This window comes from Fulmarus glacialis, unplaced genomic scaffold, assembly GCF_000690835.1.
Source record: "Fulmarus glacialis isolate BGI_N327 unplaced genomic scaffold, ASM69083v1 scaffold21410, whole genome shotgun sequence".
Taxonomy (NCBI): domain Eukaryota; kingdom Metazoa; phylum Chordata; class Aves; order Procellariiformes; family Procellariidae; genus Fulmarus; species Fulmarus glacialis.
In genome coordinates, this window is record NW_009188575.1 from 1,435 (window position 1) to 23,128 (window position 21,694).

At 37.7% G+C, this 21,694-nt stretch overlaps 1 protein-coding gene across 1 annotated transcript; it reads left to right on the forward strand.

Annotated features, from left to right (window-relative positions):
- Nucleotides 1–1,243: 1,243 nt before the first annotated feature.
- TFG (TRK-fused gene) lies at nt 1,244–21,691 on the forward strand (the record flags this gene model as incomplete). Its single annotated transcript, XM_009579236.1, has 8 exons — nt 1,244–1,348; nt 3,452–3,660; nt 9,659–9,742; nt 10,660–10,806; nt 12,320–12,487; nt 14,591–14,731; nt 19,069–19,158; nt 21,660–21,691. Coding segments are annotated over exons 2-8 (846 nt in total), but the record flags the coding sequence as incomplete, so codon positions are not given.
- Nucleotides 21,692–21,694: the final 3 nt, after the last annotated feature.

Sequence of the window (21,694 nt, forward strand, 5' to 3'; positions counted from 1 at the left end):
AAGGGTCACCATCTTCATGCATTACTCATTTAATAAAATGTGAGTGAGGAATCAGACACGTAGTCTTTTCCTGTTCACCTGCTTAGTATGTCGCAACAGTCTTACCCTCTTCCTGTCAGGAGCGAGTACCGCCCTTTTTAAAGGTGAACATTTCATACCCGGGATGAGGGGAGCAGCTGCCAGCCTATGAGAACCAGAGAGGGGCTTTGTCCATTCTCTGGGGTTTGCTTGCTTTCTGTTTCCGTCCTGTATGTCTCATGCCTGTCCGTTCCAGTTTACTTCCAGTTGAGTTGAAAGAGGAGAGCTGGGAAGCCCAATTTCATGTTGATGAGAGGAACCTACTTTTTCTCTCTGGTTGGCAGTGAATCATCTAAAAATCAGATCATGGATGTTTGAGATTAACCATGTGTGCGAGAGAGAGACAAGGAGAAGAGTGCCAAGCAGGGTACGCCTGTCGGGTGGGAGGGAGGAGCACAGTTATGTTCTCCGTTGGATTGGTCTGTATACTAAATCATTGTCTTGTAGCTCTGGGCACTAAGCACTTGTGTAATAAACAGGTGGACTGCATAAACTTCACGCAGCTCATCACATAGGCTTTCCAGCAGAAAAAGCACAATCTTAAGCTGAATTGAGGGCAGATAATATTTTTAAGTGGTTGTATATTTCTGACTGCATTTCCTTCTTGCCCAGTTTGGTGACTCCTCCTGTGGGAAAGTGGCATTACTACTCCTTTCTTCTTGGTAGTCTGTCCTAATGCTGTGCAGTCTGTCCTTGAAGACACATTACTTAATGCCACAGAGGCTTCAGCTTTAAGCTAGGAAATGGTCTTCTAGGTGTTTGTACTGCTAAATCAGTCAAAGTTTATTTTCTTTAACTTAACCTGGGGTTTTAAGATGGAGGCCATACAAATGAGTATTTTGAGACTATTGGGGAAGATCACTGTCCTGTAAAGGAACACCTTACTGTTAAGAATTTCTACATGCAGTTAAAAAATTTAAAAAAAATAAACTTCTATTACGAAATTAAAACTCATGTTCAAGATCTGTTTTAGTTGAACTTCAAACTCTACAATACTCAAAAGTGTAAATCTGATTGTTACTTTATCGATAAAATAGTGACTTTTTTTGGTTAGGTATATTCGTTAAGTTGTTCTCAAGTGAAAGATTGATGTGAAGTATATAATTCTAAGAAAGTGTGACTAATAAGTGTAAGTAATATTTCTTGGGTTTTTTTTCTGATGCAGCTTCCTGTTTTCTGGCACTGATAGTGCATGGCGGCTTATCCTAACTCTGTCCTGAAGTGAGGTGGGAAATCTGTCCAATAATCCAGCATCAGTAAGACAGACAAGGTAATGATAAATGTATGTTTTTGGAAAGGAGGTGAAAGAAAACCTGTGGATGGATGCTGTTTTAATTTTTTAATGCTTTAAATTAAAAAAAAAACTAAAACCAGCAAACAACTTCTGCAAAACCCTATGCTTTTACAACCAACTTAAAGTGTTAATTAGACTGAGCTGATATGCCTGCAGTCAAGACTCCTAAGTTGCAAAACATGAATAATGCATTAGCAAGCATTAATGATATTATAAACTTCACTGTTTCATCATAATGTCTCAGCAGCAACCTGGCTGTGTTAATTGCAGGTCCCTTTTCTCTGCAGTTAGACTGTATCCACCTACCTCCTGTTATGTCTGATTAGGACAATGAGTTTGTTCAATAGTTGCTTGTCTCTTTTTTTGGATGTCATTGGGCTAAACAAAGGGATTTGCATGAAATGTTTGCTTTATATTAAGTTAATTACCAAGAAAACCCAGCAATTGAATTGCAATCTGGAGATAGCATCATACTACATCTTTTTAATGCAAAACATTGCCATTGAAACAGTGGAGTTAAATATATATAGGTGCATCAAGTTATGATGTATGAAAGGCTTTAGCTGAGTGTCTTGTTTCTCTAGTAGGAGAGAAGTAATTTTCACTGCAGTACTTTAAAAATAGACTGACCAAAGCAAAATTCAGTCTTCTCATAAAGCACTGTGTTATAACATTCTTCAAGGTAAGGAAGAAATACCTGCATATCTCTACCACGAATTCTTTTTGTGCAAGAGAATGAACAGCATGCTTGGCTGCACGTGGCTTTGGAAATGTCGATTTTGATGTGTAGGGCTGCCTACTTTTAACATCTCCAGTATTTGTACTTAAGATGTTAAGATAACTGCTTCTGTAGTTGCTCCTCATTCCGAATCTATTGTTTTGGCCCTGTCCAAAATAGTGAAGAAAGAAGGGGACATTTGACTAGCTATCTAGATCTTTTTTTTTTTTTCATTCATCTGCTTAGTAACTTCTCTGTAGTTTCTGTTTTTTTTTTAAACGTAAGGCCTTTGTGTTTTTTAACAAGAGAGATGCCATACAAAGTGATAATTTTAAAATTGTCTTATATAAAGTGTTAAAGTTGTGACTCTGAAGTGTGTGCTGTATGCTGTTTGGACACAAGATAGCTTTTTTGCACTTCCTTTTAAGTTGATGCGGTTGTCCACCTCTTTTAAAGCACCGAGAGTAACCGACTGTTCTGACCATGTACGCTGCATAACAAATTTGTGGCTCTGAGCCTAATGAGTAGCTAATAAGTGATCTATTGAGCAGCTTTTAAGAATCTAAAATCTTGGTTAAAACATCTCAGTCAAAATTTCAAAAAAGGAAAAATTTTGTGCCTGCCTTTGAGGAACCCTCAATGTGTTCTGATCATGCATATAATAAAACCAATGTTTAGCTCTTCATTTATTTGTTCATGAAATAATGCATGATTCAACTGATCCCCTTAGTAAAGCCACCTTACCACCTATAATCTTTGAAATAAGATATTTTGTTCTGGCAGTCTTTTCTTAAATTAAAAAAAAAAAAAAAAAAGCCCTTTGCTGGTTATCATAATTATGGGGGATGTAAAAATTATCTAATAAAGTGATAATATAACCAATATAATGTTGTAAGGCTGACAGCTTTTGCTTCAATTTCACTTTCCGTGAGAGAGATGTATACATGTATCTCGAAAGCAAATCCCAGGGAATACTAGTTCCTTTATAGCTTTTTTCCATGACAGTTTACAGCTGATATCTTACAAAAAAACCCACCCAGGTTTGAAATTTCTAAATGTCACACATGTCTTAAAGCTGCCTGACTTTTAAAAAAATCTTTACTTTTAAATTCTGAGCACTGTGATAACTGTTAATTTGAAGTGCTGAATCTTACGGAGTTGTTTGTTGCCCGTGAGCTCAGTTTATGTATTTATTGTTTGAGAAATTAGTGCATCATAGAATGTGTCCAAGAGAGGTTCTCTGGAGAGCTTCCTAACAGTAATGCTTTCCAAAGATGGAAAGCTTCAGAACTGTCATCAGATACATTTAAATAATCAATGTTTAGTTCTCTAAAATGTTTTTAATGTTTTGTTGTTAACAGCTCTGCCAGTGATAAGGAATCCACCATGAATGGGCAGCTGGACTTAAGTGGGAAGCTGATCATCAAAGCTCAGCTTGGGGAAGATATTAGGAGAATTCCTATTCATAATGAAGATATCACCTATGATGAATTGGTGCTAATGATGCAAAGAGTTTTTAGAGGAAAACTTCTGAGCAATGATGAAGTCACAATAAAATACAAAGACGAAGGTAAGGTTTAATTACTACTGTTGACATTTAATTACTACTGTTGCTCTGATACGATTTATCTGTAGACAGAAACTCTGAAATTCACCTCTTAAAAATTGTCCAATTTCATTGGCAAATGCAAGTGATTTCTTGTGAAATCCTTTGAATTGGACAATAGAAACTGTATCTTTTGTGGTTATGCTGCCTTAACATAGTATTTCTTCCAGTTTTTCTGAAATACCGGCTACCCGAAAATTCATTTTTTGCTGTTGCAGGAAGCTGATGCTATTGCAGGTTTCTTTTCTGTCTACTCATTTAACCATCTTTTTGTGTTTTCAGTGATAAAGAGGGTTTGAAGGTGAGGAGTGAATAAACATGTATGACTTAACGCAAGCTCTTATAAGACTTTGAAAACTTGATTTATGTAGTAGTAATTCTTGTTTATGTTTTCCTCCATCAGTAAAGATAAGAAGAAACTATGAATTTAACCTGAAATATTTATTAAAAGAAATCTTTCCCCTGTGTGACGGTTTGAATCTGTTGGACATTGGTTGTTGCAAAGAAAATCTTGATCATTAGTGCTAAACAAATGCAACCTGAAGAAAGAAGGGCTTCCACAGAATGAAAGGGGCCTTGTTTGAGATGTGTAGAAAGAGAGTTGTGGTTCGGAGGGTTTTTCCTCTTTGAATGTCAGTGTGGGGCATGGATAAGTTACTTAATTTGGGACAGAGGGGTGGTATTCATAAAATGAAACTCAGAATGAAGTGATAAAATCCAAAGTCTTTTAGTCAGATCAAAGACTGTGTGATAATTATGCTGGTGTACAGTAAAAGAGCTACATTACTGAAGCACTCAGATTCATTTTTCTTAATAGCACTAGGAAACTTTAGCACTGTCTGTGGTACCTAAAATGTCAAATAACTTTTGTTCATACATCTAGGCAATAAAATTTCACTTTGAATGACCCTGAGACAGTTTTTTCAGGTTCATGTAGCTTTTGAGAGACACTGCTCATCAAAATTGATATGCAATGAAGGGCTAATATTTTGCGTTGTGATCTCTAGTGGGAGAGAGCTCAGTGGATTTGTGGTCGTTTTGTTTTTCCTTTTATCACATAATCGATTTCTTTTTTTCTTTCTGGAATGAGAAAGGTGAAAGGAAATTGATGGATGCTTTTTCATTAGGTTAAAGCTTCTAGTCCCTTTTTTTGCATTCTTACCTGTTCTTTAAGTATAGTTCTCTGTGTTTGTGTATGCTTTTATCTCTGTCTTTTTTTGAAGAAGATAATGGTGTTTGATGGAGACTGTAATTATGTTTTCATTCTTTGTTGTCATTCACAGCCTAGAGACCTCCTACTTTTAATTTTAGCTTTTTTTGTCTCAGAATGTACTACTTCTCCACTGTGATGTGCAGTTTCAGTATATGTTATCCTAGCTGATCATCACTACTAAGAACGTTTAAATGTTTTTGATATCAGAGGAAGTTGCAAGTGATTAAGGAAAAAGTTAACAGAAGGACGCTTCAGTTTGATTGTCATGTGAGGACTGTGGTATTCATTTTGTTTCAACTAAGCTAAGATTCTTCTTTAAATCTATTTCAGTCATTAGAAGCATTGGAATACATAAGTTCTAGCTATTTCTATTTTGTTATTTATCCCTCCAGACCTGGAGGAATGCTTGTCTTCATCTGTAATGAGGAGATATCTTAAGTTGGTCTAAGCATTTCCGCTACTTCTACAACCTCGATCTGGGTCTTCTCAGAATTCATGTGCACACTCTCTGAGCGTTCAGAAGAATGCTTCGTCTACCCCTCCTGACTTTGTTTCTTGTTGCTGTAACACATGAAGCTAGTGATCTTCAGGCCTGGATATGGGATTTTCTGCTTAAAATTTCTGCAAAATACTGTGGCTTTGTATCTTCCTCAAACTGTCATGATCCTTGAATCTAACACATTTTGTTTTTTTTAAAACTTGTATGCTTAATTGGAGAGGCTAGGAAACTTTAAATCCCAATCCTTCTGTCTCTGGATTTGTGGACTAAGATAGTCAGAAGCATATTCCTAAATTATATTTAGGTTATGTGATGTTTTTATTAATCACCAAGGAAAAGAAGTTTCAGTTTCATTACTGCCTTGTGGTGTTAGGTTTTGTCTTCAAGCTGGGCATCTTTCAAACTTCTGAACTAAGGTAATTTCACACTTCTACTAGGTGTGAAATCGTTTTCATGTCCTGCTTAAGGTTCTTGAATATGTACTAAAACCCAATGTCTGCAAAAACAAAAAAAAAGCTAAAGCCCCTATGGAGCCAATAATGGAAGCTTTTTTTTTTTTTTTTTTAAACTTAGGCTTGAATGCAAAACTAGAGTTCCTAATGTGAGATTGGCCTTTTTGTTCTTTTTCTTCATTACCTTGCAGTAGAAGTTGATGCCTTTGTGTCAGAGCCAATGATGAGTTATTAACTCATACTGCATGTAATCAAGGTGGTGTGCTAGTCAGTAATGTCTCTACCTTTGGTAAATTTACCAAAGTGAAGGAAAACTACATTTTTGGTGGTGGTTTTTTTGGATTTTTTTCTCCAAAATGGAATAGGAAAAAAAAAGATAAATATAAGGGTAGCTAAAGCTAGTAGATGAGGAAGCATAGCTGGCAGGGCCGAAGATAATGAGGCAGATTTCAAAGTCTTAAACATTTCTAAAAAGATAATGAGATAATGGGCAGATTTCAAAGTCTTAAACATTTCTAATTTCTTACGTCATAAAAATTGGAATGCATCATGATGATGCAGAATTAATGCTAAAATACTTTCCATTGGTGAGTTAAGGGAATCACTAGCTTATACTGAAGATAAAAATTATAATTGGCGTAGCAGGGCATATTTAGCATACATAAGAAATTGTAGAAAGTGAAAGCTATGTCCCTTGTAAAAATGAGAAAGGTAAGTTCTTGAAATAACAAGATCAGTAGAGAAAATAAAGGAAAGTCTGTTTTACTTTTCAGTAGAAAATAATTAACATTGTATATTCCTACCTATATCATGATATAACAGGAATTAAGCTTCATTGACATTCCCTAAAATGAAAAGTTTGTTTGATAAATCTACTATACTTAAATTGTCAGACTTTTGCATGGCTTGACATATACATATGCCTTATGAATCCTAGCACATGCTCTACTAGGATAATAGCTTGATGGCTGTCAATAGGAATCATAGAACTGACTTCATGGATCTAACAAGATTCTGTACTTGGTGCTTTTCAGGCTTTTTTTCTGCTAGCAATTTAAAAGAGAAACTTTAGTCATTATTCTTAATACCTTAACATAAATTTTAAAATAGGTGAGGGAGAATATGATGGAATGATCTGAATTCTTTTGGGTGACATTAATCCATGTAAATGTGTGTATTAATACACATTTTCATTTGGCTATGCAGGATAACTATTTAGAACATGCACCTTTGTTCAGGCAGTGAATCTGAGTATTGACTGGTATGACAGAAAAGCATCATAAGATGGTCTGCCAATGTTGTGCACTGGCAAGAGAAGTAATTATCACTTTTTGTGTTATCAGGAGAATATGGAATAGAAGGGCTTTGCGGTAAGACACCAGTAGATTTTGGTAGCAGCATTTAGGAAAGGATACTGAAAAGCTGGAGGAAGTGTTTGAGTTGGAGGGAACCCCCCCTGCCCTCACTTTACTGCCAAAGGGAAAGGACTGTTTAACTTCCATAAAGTTACTTGTTTGGGGTCTGATTGTATAAGTGTTGTTATGGATCATAATGGCAATCAGGGACACTATTACCCTTCCCTTCCCCTCCCCTTCCCGGCACTGGTGAGGCCCCACCGGGAAGTCTGTGTTCAGTTTTGCTGCCTGCACCCCAGGCTAAAAAGACTGGGAGAAACTGGAGAGGGTCCAGCAGGATGCGGTGAGGACGGTGAGGGGCCTAGTGCAGGTGGCCTGCAGGGAGCATTTGAGGGAGCTGGGCTCGTTCAGTGTGGTGCAGAGGAGGCTGAGGGCAGAGCTAATAGCAGCCTCCAGCTGACTGAGTGGGAGTTGCAAAGACCATTGAATCTAAACTTCTTGGTAGCACCAGGTGGCAGCAGTCATAAACTGCAGTTTGAGAGGTTGAGCATGAGTTTTGGCTAGGAGGGCAGTGTGTCACTGGAGCAGGGTGCCCAGTGGGATTTTGGAGCCTTCATTCTTGGAGACTTTCCGGTCTCTACTCAGTGAAGCCATGACTGATACTGCTGTCAACCAATGTTTTTTGAGATTGTGAAAGTGCAAACGGGACATAGGATACAAAAAAAATCTTTGGAGACAACAATATTTCTTTCAGGAAAACTTGAAAACTATTTTATATGTGATCAGTTTGTTAGTATTGGCAAGATTCTCATTTATTTTGTTAGAAAGTAACTTCTTTGAAGACTGACAGGCATTACTAGGTATTATTAATGGTCCTATACTAAGAAAACCTTCCATTGCAGAGGTGTTAGTTGTAGTCAGGTATGACAAAATTAGAATATGTAGTTCTTCAAATTTTGAGCTTTTTTCAACTTGCCATCATGTGTTTTATGACTATTCATAAAGCATTCATTTATTTGAAAATTTTAACCATAACTTTTATACAGTAGGAACTTTGTCACCAATGCATAAGGAGTAGCTCAGAATTTTTAGGCAGTAATCTGTAATTAAAAACATGTTTCTGTGTCTGTCCACAGAGCCTCCTTGTAACAGTGTTTTAGGGAGGAACTTTGGTAGCCTGGAGTTGGCTTTGTTCCAAGCTGTGTGTCATTTGTCTAACTCTGTTGCTTCTGAAGGTGAAGCTTCACTACATAGTGTCTCATCTCAGTTCCCAGTCATAAAGCTGTTCTGGAAGGAGTTTGTCGTGCTATCCCTTCTCTTACCCTCTGCCTGTACACACGTTTTCCTGATAACACATTCCCTCTCTTTCCTTTGCACTGCCTAATATATGTTCATTTAATCTATTAATAATCTGTTGAATATGTTAAAAGAGCAGAAAATCCGTCCTGCCAAAGAGAATAGTCTTGTTTTATCGGTGATCTTGTTGAATAAGCAAAGACGTTAATGTGTATTGTCTTCACTCAGATTAAAGATCGTGAGAGACCAGACTTAACAGGAACTTGGTATCTCTTTAGGGTATTAATGGGTTTAAAGGTGTTCAGTGCTTTATGCATAACCCTTTGTGCCTTAAAAATAAAGGATCCCATACAGTTCTAATATAGTTTCTGGGGCTGATGGCAATATGAAAATTCATTAGGGTGCATCAGGATGGGAGTTCCTCTGAAATCTGACACACAAAAAAAAATAGCTGAGTTGAGACTTCATGTCAAATTCCTGGTCTGAGAGAAAAGTTTTCTTCTGAGTACTTTGACACCTTCATGTCTTCATGCCTATTTGTGTGTTAAGGCTGATAGATATTTTTACTATCCACTTTTACACAGGACCTTTATTATCACTTCCTTATTGAAAATCAGTCTTGCACCTCAGTGTTCTGAGTATAACCTGAGAAAGTGTTCTAGTCACTTGAAATTTTCCCTTTTTAGTGTGTGTGTTTTGTTTTTTAAAAATTGAATTGGGATTGGCTTGTGCCATCTATCTTGATTCTCCTGTCTGTTCACGAACAGCACAGTTTTGGAGCCACTTGGAACAGGTAGATAACTTTAACTGGCAGCATCATTCTTTCTGGTGTTGGACTTTGTGAACTCTTAGCTCTAATGTTTCATCCTGTATGTAAACATAAAAGAATGATGAGCTATATGGAACTTTCAAAAGGCTAATATCAGAAGGCTCCCTTTTGGAGCCAGTCATGCTTCTGTCTTACCTTGTGTGCATAATTTCCCTGCACACTGATTCTTGCACTAAAATAATAAACTTTTTTCCTAGTAACTTCAGAATCAAATAGGGAAAGTTTATTTTTGAGTAATGAAGTAACACTTCTGCCCTAGCGTGAAGTTAGTAGTTACTAGGCTTTGCTTTTAATGTAACTTTTTCATGTTCTTTTCAGATGGAGATCTTATAACAATTTTTGATAGCTCAGATCTTTCCTTTGCAATTCAATGCAGTAGGATACTTAAGCTGACATTGTTTGGTAAGTATAGAAGATCGTTTGTTGTCTTCTTTTTTTTAATAATGTTTATTAAAATTCAGGCAGTGGGCTTCACTGGAAGGTACTAAAAACTTTGCAACCTCAGAAGAATGAAATCAGTAACTTAAAAATACTGGATTAATACATGAAATCTGTTTTCTCTCTTGATGTTTCATGTGACATCTGAACTTACGGAAACTGAAACTATTTCTTTTTATAAAATTGCTTAAAGTATTTGGCATACATATATATGTGGTCAATGTTTTTTTTTCTAAATGTTATTTTCCATGTTATCTTCCACTGTCTAGCATTTGTGGGGTTTTCTTCACAGGTGTGTGAGAAATTTAAGTTGATGTTTATCTTGCAGCGTTACTAGTACACTGCTAAAAACTAACATTAATTGCTTAAAGTTGAATAGATTTTAACATTTATCCTTTGGCTTTTGTATAAAATAGTTCTTTATTTTCAAGCTACAATTAGTAAATTAGCACATAGTTCCAAGGAATAGCAAGCAGCCTTTAACTTGGACACTGACCTTATTCATTAATTGCTGCAGTGTTGTGTATGCTGCATTAGTTCTAAAGGCACTTGCTAAAGGGACAGCTTTCCACAACCAAGTATGATACTTGTATTGCTCAGGGTATATTCATGGAAATGAGTAAACAATGCAGAAACTTACTGCAGACTTTACTCTGCAGTTCTGGTACTGTGGATTATGCTGAACTGAGATTATATTAAAGGAACAGTAAGCTCTAGAATGAGTTCAGTCTGTGTTGACTAAACTGTGTTACTTTAAACTCCACAGAGGATGATGATGCTACAAGCAAGTAAAAGTTGGAAAAATTTTTTTTTTTTGCAATTTTAAACTGGATGTTAAAATGTTACTACAGTCTTAAATTTATCTAATTGCTGTTTTGCAGTGAATGGACAACCAAGACCCCTAGAATCTAATCAGGTGAAATACCTGCGTCGAGAGCTGATAGAACTTCGCAATAAAGTCAATCGTTTACTGGACTGTTTAGAACCACCAGCTGAACCAGGGCTTTCCACTAATCTGCCTGAAAGTGGTAGGCAACCTGGCAAAGAATTGTTTGGTTTGGTTTGATTTGCAGAGTTGTGTGCTGTTTAACAAAGTGAAAAATGGAGGCTTGAATACTGGTTGTGATCATTCTTAATTGTTGCTTGGTGGTTCAGAACTTAATTTTTAATGCTTCAGTTATTTCAGAGGCAGAAATTTTATTCAAATTATCTGGTGTAAAGCACTGAGTTAACTTAGGAATAAAACTTCAAAGTCTAAGTTTTTGTTGCAATGTATGAAAATGCTGTAACTAACACTTGTGAGTCATGACAACATTTTGAGAGGGCTTTGAGCTGAATTGATAGTTTGTTGTTGCTGAAGAGTTCTTGCTCCCAGCTGAGCACTCCCACTGCTTACTTTGGGCTAGCTCTGGTGCTTATCTTGTCATGTTGCTAAGCAAGTTTGATTCACTGAAACAGTAAAAAGCGAATTCAGCAAAAATTATATCCACTTTTTTTGCCAGGTTAGGAAATTGTATCCACACATTTTGAGCTCAGACCAGCATCAGAGCTGTCTCAGGGTAAGCAGCACAAGGGTGCAGATAGGGGTGAGGAAGGATTATTGGGGGAGGGCAAAACGGGGAAGGAAGTCTTATTCTCCCAGTTTTGAGGCATTGATCTCCTAACTTAGAGCTGTTGTACTGTAAAACCTATACTTCTGTGAGCTTAACTACAGATTTTGGGTAAGCAGAAAATAATGACACAAAGTCATGGAGTACAGTGTTCTGAGTAAAGAGGAGAACCGAGAATTCCAGCCTTTCTTTTAAGAAACGGTGCTTTTGTATTTTACACTTCGAAGTTTTATTGGTTTTGTTGTTTAAAAAATCCCTGCCCCTGTTCCTACAATATAAGCAATTACTAATTTCAGTGGAATGCCATGGATTCTGGTTATAAACCATTTGGAAGGAGGTTAGGGTGATGATTTTAGAGCGTAAACAAAACTAGCCAGTCTAAACCCTATCTGTACTTCTTTGTTTTTAAATGAAAATGTAGCACTCTACTAAGTAAGGGCTTTCTGAGTGATTCAGTGTTACTTGTATAATTGCAAAGAGATGAACTTCACCTGTCAGCTTAGGAAGAATTTGGGGAGAAAGGGATAGAACAAAACAAAAACTACAGTTGATAAAACACTGTAATAAACTGGAATCTATCCTGTAAGTTTTCTTAATTTTGAATTCTCTGTAGGCAAGTCATACTAAAACAATTTTTTGAAGCAGGAGCCTTGTAGCTTTGAATTTAAGACAAAGTGATACGTGATACTGATACTCCACAGTGTCAGTGTATCTTTAAGCAACTGTGCAATGAAACCTAAGCTTTGTGATTCATCACAGTTACAGATACATCACTGATTCATCACTGTTATCCTAACATAAGCAGTTCAACAGTTAAAACATTTAAAAAAAACCCCACAGCTATGCAATTTTAAAGTCGCTGTAGTACAATATCTATGTATGATGGTATTTCGCTTCTCAAGAATTAATAACTGGACATTGTGTTTTGTAGATGCTGTAGATGGTAGGGAAGAAAAGCCTGCTGCTGCTGATGCTAATGTTAAGCCATCTACTCAAGTCATAGCAGCAAGCATGTCTGCATTTGATCCACTAAAGAACCAGGATGAAATCAGCAAGAATGTCATGTCAGCATTTGGCTTGACAGATGATCAGGTGTCAGGTAAGAACATGTCTTATGAAAAGGAAAGCAAAACCTGTTCATAATCGATGACTCAAATCTTGATTTGCAGCAAAGCATTTATATTTTGGATGTATTAAGCTGTGTTCTGTATTCACTGTTTCTTTTCAGAATTCTAAAACTTGATATATTAAGGTGTAACTGTGTTTGCTAACTTTTGTATACAAAATGTTGAAATGTTGCTGTTGGTTTTATCATGGTGTTTTAGCTTGGAGTAGAAAATGGCTTAAATTTTTTTATTTGAACTACTTAAAACTATTGTGTAGAGTAACTTAACTTGTATCTGCCAGTGATAGAAAAACAGTATTCACTGCTCTGCCGTAGGGTTTCATCTTGCATTTCAGCTTACGCTCTTGGCTTGTGCTTCTGCTGTTTGGGTCAGTCAGAATGTTTTGTACGACACCGCCTTTTCTCTATTTCATTTCAAAAGTAAATAGTGTCAACTTTTTTACTGTTAACAGAAAGGAATAATCTACTTGTCTAAATTATGTTTATTCTTGAAGAGCTGCACGACTGTTGGCCCCACCTAGTAGTAGAATGCTCAACATACGAAACCTGATTATACTAAACTGAATGCAGTCCACTCGGGACAGGATAACTGAAGTTATAAAAGCAATGTAGAATGTAGTAGGGAGTGTGGTGCAGAATATAGTGAAGTGATTTAGCACAGCATCTGTGTGGGTCTGGCAAGGTTTAATGTAGCATTGAAACCTGAAAATAAAACTGCTGTTAGCTAACGGGATTTGCTGTGTACCCTCAACTTTAGAGCAAGTAAACTGTATATGGTGTGTGAAGTAATGAACAATACAGATGGGCAAACTAATAGCAACTGGAGCTTGTTTCTACAGCACGGCTGCCTTGGCAAAAGTGTGGAGCGATAGGAATAGATCTGCACCGCGTGATTGCGACTGTGCAGGATCCAAAGTTGTACCTGCAGACAGCGTGGTTGTCTTCAGATTGGGGTACTGCTCCGTGGATCAGGCCTATTGAGTGATCTTTTCCTCCGTGGCACGTTTTGGGTATTGTTACAACATCGTGATTTCATAAACCAGATAAAGGTTTGGTGGTACTTGAAAACTTACAATGGGCTACCTCTGAACAATGAAGTGATAGAGTAGAATATGAAGTACAACTAGCAGAAAATTGGAGCTAATTTTTCAAGGAGTGGTTTTTGTCGCTTGGTACAAAGCCTCTGTGTCAGTTAATGCTTTGATCATAGCATGAGTGATACTTCAATGTTTATATGTCTCCATAATTCTTCTGATAGTGAACTGACTTGGCCACGCTTTGAATGTACAAAGAACTTCACAGAGGACCATTTAAGTGGGATATAAGAAATCCAGGTTTAAGCTGTTTCTAAGAAAATATTTTGCATTAAATTGTATTGTATTATACCCGTTCACATGCATATTTCAGAACTTCATGCTAATGTAGAGAAAATCTGAGTTCTCTGTTTCCATGCTTTCTTTGGGTGCTAGCTGGAATATTTTCAGAATTATCAAAGCAGACAATTGCTTTTAGACTGAAGTCTGCCATATCCTGTCCGGGCGTGCGAATTTAATACATTCCTTGGAGGTTTTCTGTTCACATGCTGTATGACTGTTGGTAAAACACTTTGTTGCCTGGGCCCATGTGGGCCACAGTAAAACACCAGTGCATTTGAACAGTTTCACGCAGCCTTGCACCTTTGCTCCAGATGAGAAAGAATCGGTACGTAGGTGCGTATTCTGTCCACACGTAGCAAGTCTTCAGTGTACATGTGCAAGGTTAATGCTTGAAGCTGTGGCAAAACCATGTTGTCACACATGGTTTTATCTCACAAATGGATCAGGTTCCTTGGAAGGATGAAATTTGAGTGACTTAGAGACAGGTGGAAAATTCCCCCCAAAGTAGTTTCAAAGGAGAGTTCAGATGTGCAAATATATTTAGTTTTAGCTTGGGTGTGACACTCTCAGATGTAAATCTATGGAAAACTGGAAAAAACGTTAAAAACTTTGCAAGGGAATGGTCTTGTATTAGATTTTTTTTTTTTTTTATTCGAACTCTGTTCATTTCGTGTACTGTATTTTGTTCTTGCTCCGCTAGGACCACCCAGTGCCCCTGCAGAAGAGCGATCGGGAACACCGGACAGCATTGCTTCCTCCTCTTCTGCAGCCCATCCCCCTGGTGTTCAGGCACAGCAGCCACCGTACCCTGGAACACAGCCACAGACTGGTCAGGTGGAAGGTAAGCAGCAGGTTTTTCTTCTATTTAAGATGTGAATGATGGTGTCTGAATCTAAGTGATCAGTAGCTATGACTTCCAATTAGCAGAATCGAAGTTGACACTAAAGTACAGGTTCATCTGTGCCACTAGGCAGAAAAACTTTTTTCCTCACATGCTGTTCAATACGGAAACAGCAGGTGGAGCAGTAGCTTTATTTAAAAGGGTAGGTAATGTAATGTGAGGAGGACTTTCACACTGCTGTTTTCTACTTGCATCCGTGCTCACTTTACTGTAGGCAGATTTATGTATGCTGCACTTTAAAGCTCTCTGAAGATCTTAGTTTGTATCATACCCTGCGTGTTGTGTCAAGCAATATTAGTAGTTGCTTTCATTCAGCTAACACTTTGTTGGCTTGTCTGCTATGAATTAAAAATGTTGTTTACTCATCCTTTCTAACAAAGCAGAGCCGTTATTGCATTGCTTCTTTACTATGTACAGCTCTGTGCTAATCAGGTGAAACCTTATAACTATCTCACATGCATTGTAGTTTTCCTATGTAACCCTTGAGAGCCTCAGCTGGTTCTCCTTTAAAGCTTAAGGTCTTAAGTCTGGTATTCAGATCCTTTGTACTATACCCTTTTACATGTTATTTGACTTCTAAAAATAAACCTATTCAGAGGTTTGCTACGTTTGGGCATCATTTTTCTATTGATATTTTCTAAGAGCACTGAGCCTTTGGACCTGCATAGTTCTGGATGAAACTAACTGTGGAATGACTTGCTTTGGTATTTCTGCCTCTGTATAAAGTACAATACAAAGTTGTTTCTGTGTTAGCGTAGAAACAAGTTACAACCCTCTGCTGCTTTCTGTACTGACATAATGCTGAGGTAAATGTGAGGGGCATTATTGAGGGTGATGACAGTATCTACAGTCACTTGGAATATCTTGCCTGAAGGGCATCAGTAACATTTTGATTGAGCAGAGTATTTGAGCAACTTGTAGTTAGGCATAATATTTAAGCAGGCATGAATGCTGTTGGTTGCAGTGGAGCTTATAAAACACTTGTTTTGCTGCTTTCAGCTTTTTTTTTTTTTTGCTTACTTCCCTAAGAATTAATTAAGTGATATAAATGACACAGCAAGAGACATCTTTGTAGCTTAAAGATGTAACAGCTATTTGGCATTTGATGTATGTGGAAGTTACTTTTGGAAAAAAGTGCTTCAGGTTCTTCTGTCAGCAGCTAGAAAACTTAATATTCAAAAAATACACTCTCAGCTACTGAACTTGTATTTTATGAGTTTAGCCTTTTTACTTTACTTTTACCTTAATACAGTAAGGTATGAGGTTTTAAGTGTTGATGTTAAACGAATGAAACAAAAAAGTGAAACACTTAAAAACACTAGTAGCAGTAGGTTAGAATCCTGAATGGCTGCTAACACCAGGGAAGGGAAAAAGTACTTGTTTCAGCAAAACTCATCTTACTTAGGAAAGAAGTTGTCTAGGCTTGTGTATCAGAGTGGATGTAATGGTTTTTCTAAACTTGGGTCAAGGAAAGTATAGTGGGTTTTTTTTTTTAAACACTGAACTGTGCTATACCTTTGCCCAAGTCCGTTTTTTTGCATGTAAAAGTACAACAGCACTAATTATGAAGGTTTTGGTCTGTAGTTTATGCAGTTTTTGTTATTGCCACTGAAATATGTTAAGTATTGATTATATTTTCTTCACTTTATGGATAAAATAGGATGGTTCAGTTCATGGGAAGAGATCAGAAGTCATTATTGCATTTTGTTCATCAGAAAATACTAGCCGGAGCGCTTATGCTGTGCATCGTATGCATATGGTAAATAGCAGTCTCTTACCAAAGCTGGGTAATACCTGTGTGATTATCCACCTCCGAGTTTTTTTCATAAACTAAATTGCTTTTATCCAAAGTGTTCAAAGACTTTCCTTTGAAACACGGAGTAGCTTTCCGTACTTCACTGTTTGATAGCACTCAGTCCAGTGGTAATTTGGGGACTTATGCTGCCCCGCCCCACTCCAGCGCAGCTGAGATGACAACCAGTGCAGGGCCAAGGCCCAGCCAGAACTCTGGATATGTTTTGATGGTTAGGTTTTCAACAGGATTGGCTCACACCAGTGGCACTGCTGGTGCAGCACATGTTCTTGTTAGAACTGGTTTTAAAACTAGTTTTAAAAAAACCAGTTCATTTCTTAAAAAAACCCAAAACACCCCAAGCTGTGCTTCCCTACCACCTTACCAGTATTTTGAGGATATAAGTAAAACAGTGATGCCAATTACGTGTCAATCATTCTGCTATATCAGATTATTTTTTAATGGCATTCTTTGCCAATAAATGATGTTATGATGTTTATAATCAGTTATTAGTTGTTGTTATTTGTGAATACCAAGTCACCTCACCTCTATGTGCTGATACTAATGAATGGCTTGCCTCCCTTGGTAGTTTTAAGCATTCAGTAGTTTGAATTAAATCAATACAACAAAGATGTTTCAGTATATTGCTGTCTCCTGGGGCACACCTGAGCTTTTGTACCACTAAGTCCAGTCACTGAATACACACGAGAACCAATTATGTACAGATGTGGACACATTTTTAGTCTTTGCTGAAATAGATGTAAAACTTCATTCACGTAAGCACTTCATGATCTTCTAGGGAAAAGAATGTTGTGTGAATAAACCTATTTGGTCTTTTTTGTGAATCAAGCTAAAATGGCTGTTTCAGTGCACAGGAACAATGGTAAATGCTGGCAGATCCTTGACTGCAATAAGCGCTGCTAAGTACAAAACCAGACACTGATGATGTAGCTCATCTTGTTTTCAGCGTAAAAATCCAGTGAGAGGGAAAACTCTGTGTGTTTAAGGACCCATAGGATCCCTGCCTGCATTCATGGCTGTAAGTTAAGACTGTTTTCTTGAACGGCACTGGAACACCTCTCTGCTCCTCACTAATGCTTCAACCCTGGTGAGGACAGCAAGCCGCCGCAGAAAGCTTTGGAAAAACTCCATGCTGTTTCTTTGAGGTCCCTTTACCTGGGGTCTCCAGCAGGTGCCAGTATGGTCGCTCTGTTAGCCTGTAGGTGATTATGCCGAGACAGGCAGCCTCCTGGTTGTTGTCCCAGAACTTCCCTATAACAACTGAGTTTAAGAAACAGGAAACAGGCATTCTGAATTTCTAATTCTTAATTATCAAGCTAACAGGCTTAAATTCTCTTCAAGCCTTGTGTTTAGCACTCTCTTCATCCCACAATAATTGCACACCAAATAATATTTTGAACGCTTTAGTGTTTATGTAAAATACCGTTGCTTTCAGCTGCAAGTAATGCAGAGAAAAGATGAAATAAGGAGTTGCAGTGTGCACAGGGGTCTGGGAGGACTTGGAGCAGAGCCGAGGTGCTTTTGTCTTGGTGCGCTTCAGAAGATACAGCTTACACACTATGTTTATACAGTCTGCTGATCTTTGCAGAATGAATAATAGTACAGTAACACTTTATAATAGTAAAGTTTCCATCTCTGCTCCAGTTCAGCTAAGCTTTAGTTTTGGCAGGTAATGGTTTTTGTTCTTTGTGCCTGTTACTAAATTGAAAAACAGCAGAAGCATAAAACCTAAACAGGGCCCATAGGTTAAGTCTAAGCAAATATTCTGCCTCTTCTTGCCAAGAAATTGGAAACAGTGAATTTAGGAAAAATTAGCACTGAATTGGAATACCCAAGCTTAAGAATGTACGGTTTTATTTTTGCTTTAGGGTGTATACCCCTGGGTCTCTTAAGAAAACTTGGCTTACAGCAAGTCAGATACGAAGAGATGGATGACTTATCTGGAAAATGTGGTCAGAATAAATAATGTACCACTCTGCTTACAGTACTTTGATGCAGAAATGGTCTTAAAAACCTAATATAAACAGACAATCTGAGGACATAGTTAGCTTTTGAGGTACTTTAATTTAGAGTGTAAGTTGTGGAGCAGTTAGCAAGACGTTTAAAGATTCCTCCTCTGTTACCCATCAGAGTAGCACTAATTAAGGTGCATGGCTTCTGGCATCCTCTGAAAATGTGAAATAGTAAGCCTCACGTACCAAATTAGAACTACTTATTCTGTTGGAGCTAGATAAACATCATTTAGTCTTCAGAACGGCGTGGTTCAGAAACTAAAATCTGTAGATTGATTTCAGTTGGTGGAACACATATTCAAAGTTCACTGTGTTCAGATTTTTTTAAAAAAGTTTTTCATGTTGTGAGAGGGTTTGTTTCTGTGATTTTGAACTGTTAGGATGTTGTTCAGCGTGTGTCTATAATACAGCTAGGGTACTGGGCTTCAACTAAATATGTTTTTAATCCATAGGTCAGATGTATCAACAGTACCAACAGCCTGGTTACCCTGCTCAGCAGCCGCAGGCTCAGCCTCAGCAACAGTACGGTATGCAGTACCCAGGTAAGCGGCTCTATCAAACGGCGGTTTAGCTGTAGAACCTCTCCTTCAGTGCCCGAACCTGTGGGGCAGGTCAGGGTGCTGAGCAGCCTGAGTGCCTGTGGTTTTGACGGGAACTGGCACAATTCAAAAATGACCAGTAAGAGAACACTGTAGCTGTTTTTAATATGTAGTTGGAGTTCTGGTATCTCAGTCCTACTTGATTGTGACCAAAAGCAGACTTCATCATTAATCAGCAGAATGCATTGTTAGAAAGGTAGGCAAAATGAATCACCTGAAGTATGAGCAGTCTTCAGGATTAACTTCTGCAGTCTTGGGATTCGAGCAAGTAAGTGACTAAAACATCCCAATTTAGCTGCCTTAATTGTCAGAGGTATATAAAGATGGCCCCCATTTCTTGCATCTGGAATGATCTCCATGTACAATATCTAGTGGTGTGAACAGTGATTATAGTTGTCATTTCGTAAATCCTTAGCTGTTAAAAATACTGTCATTTCAGAGACACTTTCAAGTGATAGGTTTTTTTTAGTTGTTGATTTTGCTGCTACCTCAAGTAAAGGTGCCAGTAGACTTTTAGCAGAAGAACATTTTAGTGCACTAGGGGTTTATGTGCAGTCAAATATGAAAAGCTGGCCTTTGCCTATACCCAAAATAAACTTGACTTCAGAACTTTCAGTTATTTACTTTAGAAGCAGCTGGCATCTAATAATGCGTATTATGTGCTAGTAATCATAATCCAGCTAAAGTACAGGGATGAACCTGTAACAGCAGATTCCATAATAAATTGCAAGTTGCTTAATACTTTCAGAAAATGATACAAAGCATTTATCATTCCTTGTTTTAAACAATCTTCCTTAAACTAAACAAAAGACGCCCATACCATTAAGTGACTCAGAATACTGAGTCTGTATGGCCTTTTTTTTGGTGTGCAATATATACAGTGGAGTGCATCAATTTTGATGTAGATGAGAACACTTGCAGAGCTTATGAAGAAATTCCATGTTTATCTTGGATAAGAACCCTAGAAAACTTGGAACTGAAGGTTTGTGCCTCAGCCCTTGTTCCTGTGCACTGTGCGAGAGCTGGTTGATTTGGGTCTCTAAATGGTATCTTGTTCTCTGCAGATTTCTCACCCCCACATTTGTAATTAGAAGACAGTGACAGACTTTCTGAAGTCTATTTTCAGAAGAAGTAACAAGCCTTTTGGAAGTAGAAGGGTCTATCTGACTTTCCTTAGGCTTAAAAACTGAGTGGGGGGGGAAAAAAGGAGTTTCCATCTGCTTTCTAGTCATATCCCACTATCATCTAATCCATTATTGCACTGGAGAAGTTCCTGTGAAAGCTGTAGCGCAATGCGAGTTCTGCATTTCTAATCGACATCGTCTTCAAGTAAGAATGAAACACCACCAAAATGATCTGGGGCTCCTCTGTTTCTCATAACTTATTTCACGATTAACTTAATCTTTCAGAAACAGTCTTTTTTTTGAAGACCTAGTGACAGCAGCCGTTGAAGGTCTTGAATCACAGGATTTTTTTGTTTGTTTTGCTGTTGTTCCCATGAGTATTGTCTCCTTTCAAACCCATGTCCCCAAGAGCAGGATCCATTCCCAGTCTTGTAGATCTACTAGGCAACAATGTGGCTATTTACTCATGGCAGTAAAAATGGACCCTTCAGAGGTTTGTCTCATGAGTAAATTTTGATCCCAGTGTCAAGGTGAGTTTACTCCAGTGCATTCTTTAATCCTTACTCTTTCTGTTCAGGGCTGTGCACTTGTAATAATTTGTGTGTCTGGTGTTTAATGCTGACAGGATTCCAGTCACTGGAGAGGTTTCATTGCAAGTAGCTGCAGGTGTGTTTCATGACGGATAAAAGTAGCTATTTCTTCATAAAAGGACTTTGTGTTATTTTAAAGTTTTCCGTAAGAGAAGTTCCTTTTATACAGAAAAATCAAGTTTGGGACATGTTTAAATGGAAGTTTTGTACTAAAGCATTCTGTCCTGCACAACCTTTTCATATTTAACTCTAAAGAACTGAAAACACCTACGATTTAACGAAAGGTATGACTTGTATTAAACCCTGACAATATTTTCACGACAGTTTAGTTTTGAGTTCTTATTTGGGGAAGAGGTTGCATTTTGCCTCGTTTGCCAGTGAAGACTTTTTATTTTTCATGTGACATGATAGTAGAATACTATTTGTCTTTTTTTTATTTGTCAGTCATGGGAAAACTATTTTACACCAACTATTTTCAGTGTTGCTGTGCTGCCAAAAACCAGGCAGTGTGGTTACGTGGAAGGCAGGAGAACTTGCGGTTCGTTCTCGGTTTGCCTTTTCTGTGCTTACAGCCTTCTTTTGTGCTTGTCACGGTCAAAAAAAAAAAAAACAAACAAAAAAACCAAACACCAACAAAACAAAAAAAAACCCCAAAACAAAAAGGGGTGTTTCTGCAGGCGCCGACGGTTGTTTGCTGTCTCTCACCCCACCTTGCTCTTTGCCTTTCCAGCAGGCTACAGCCAGCAGCAAACCCCCTCGCAGCAA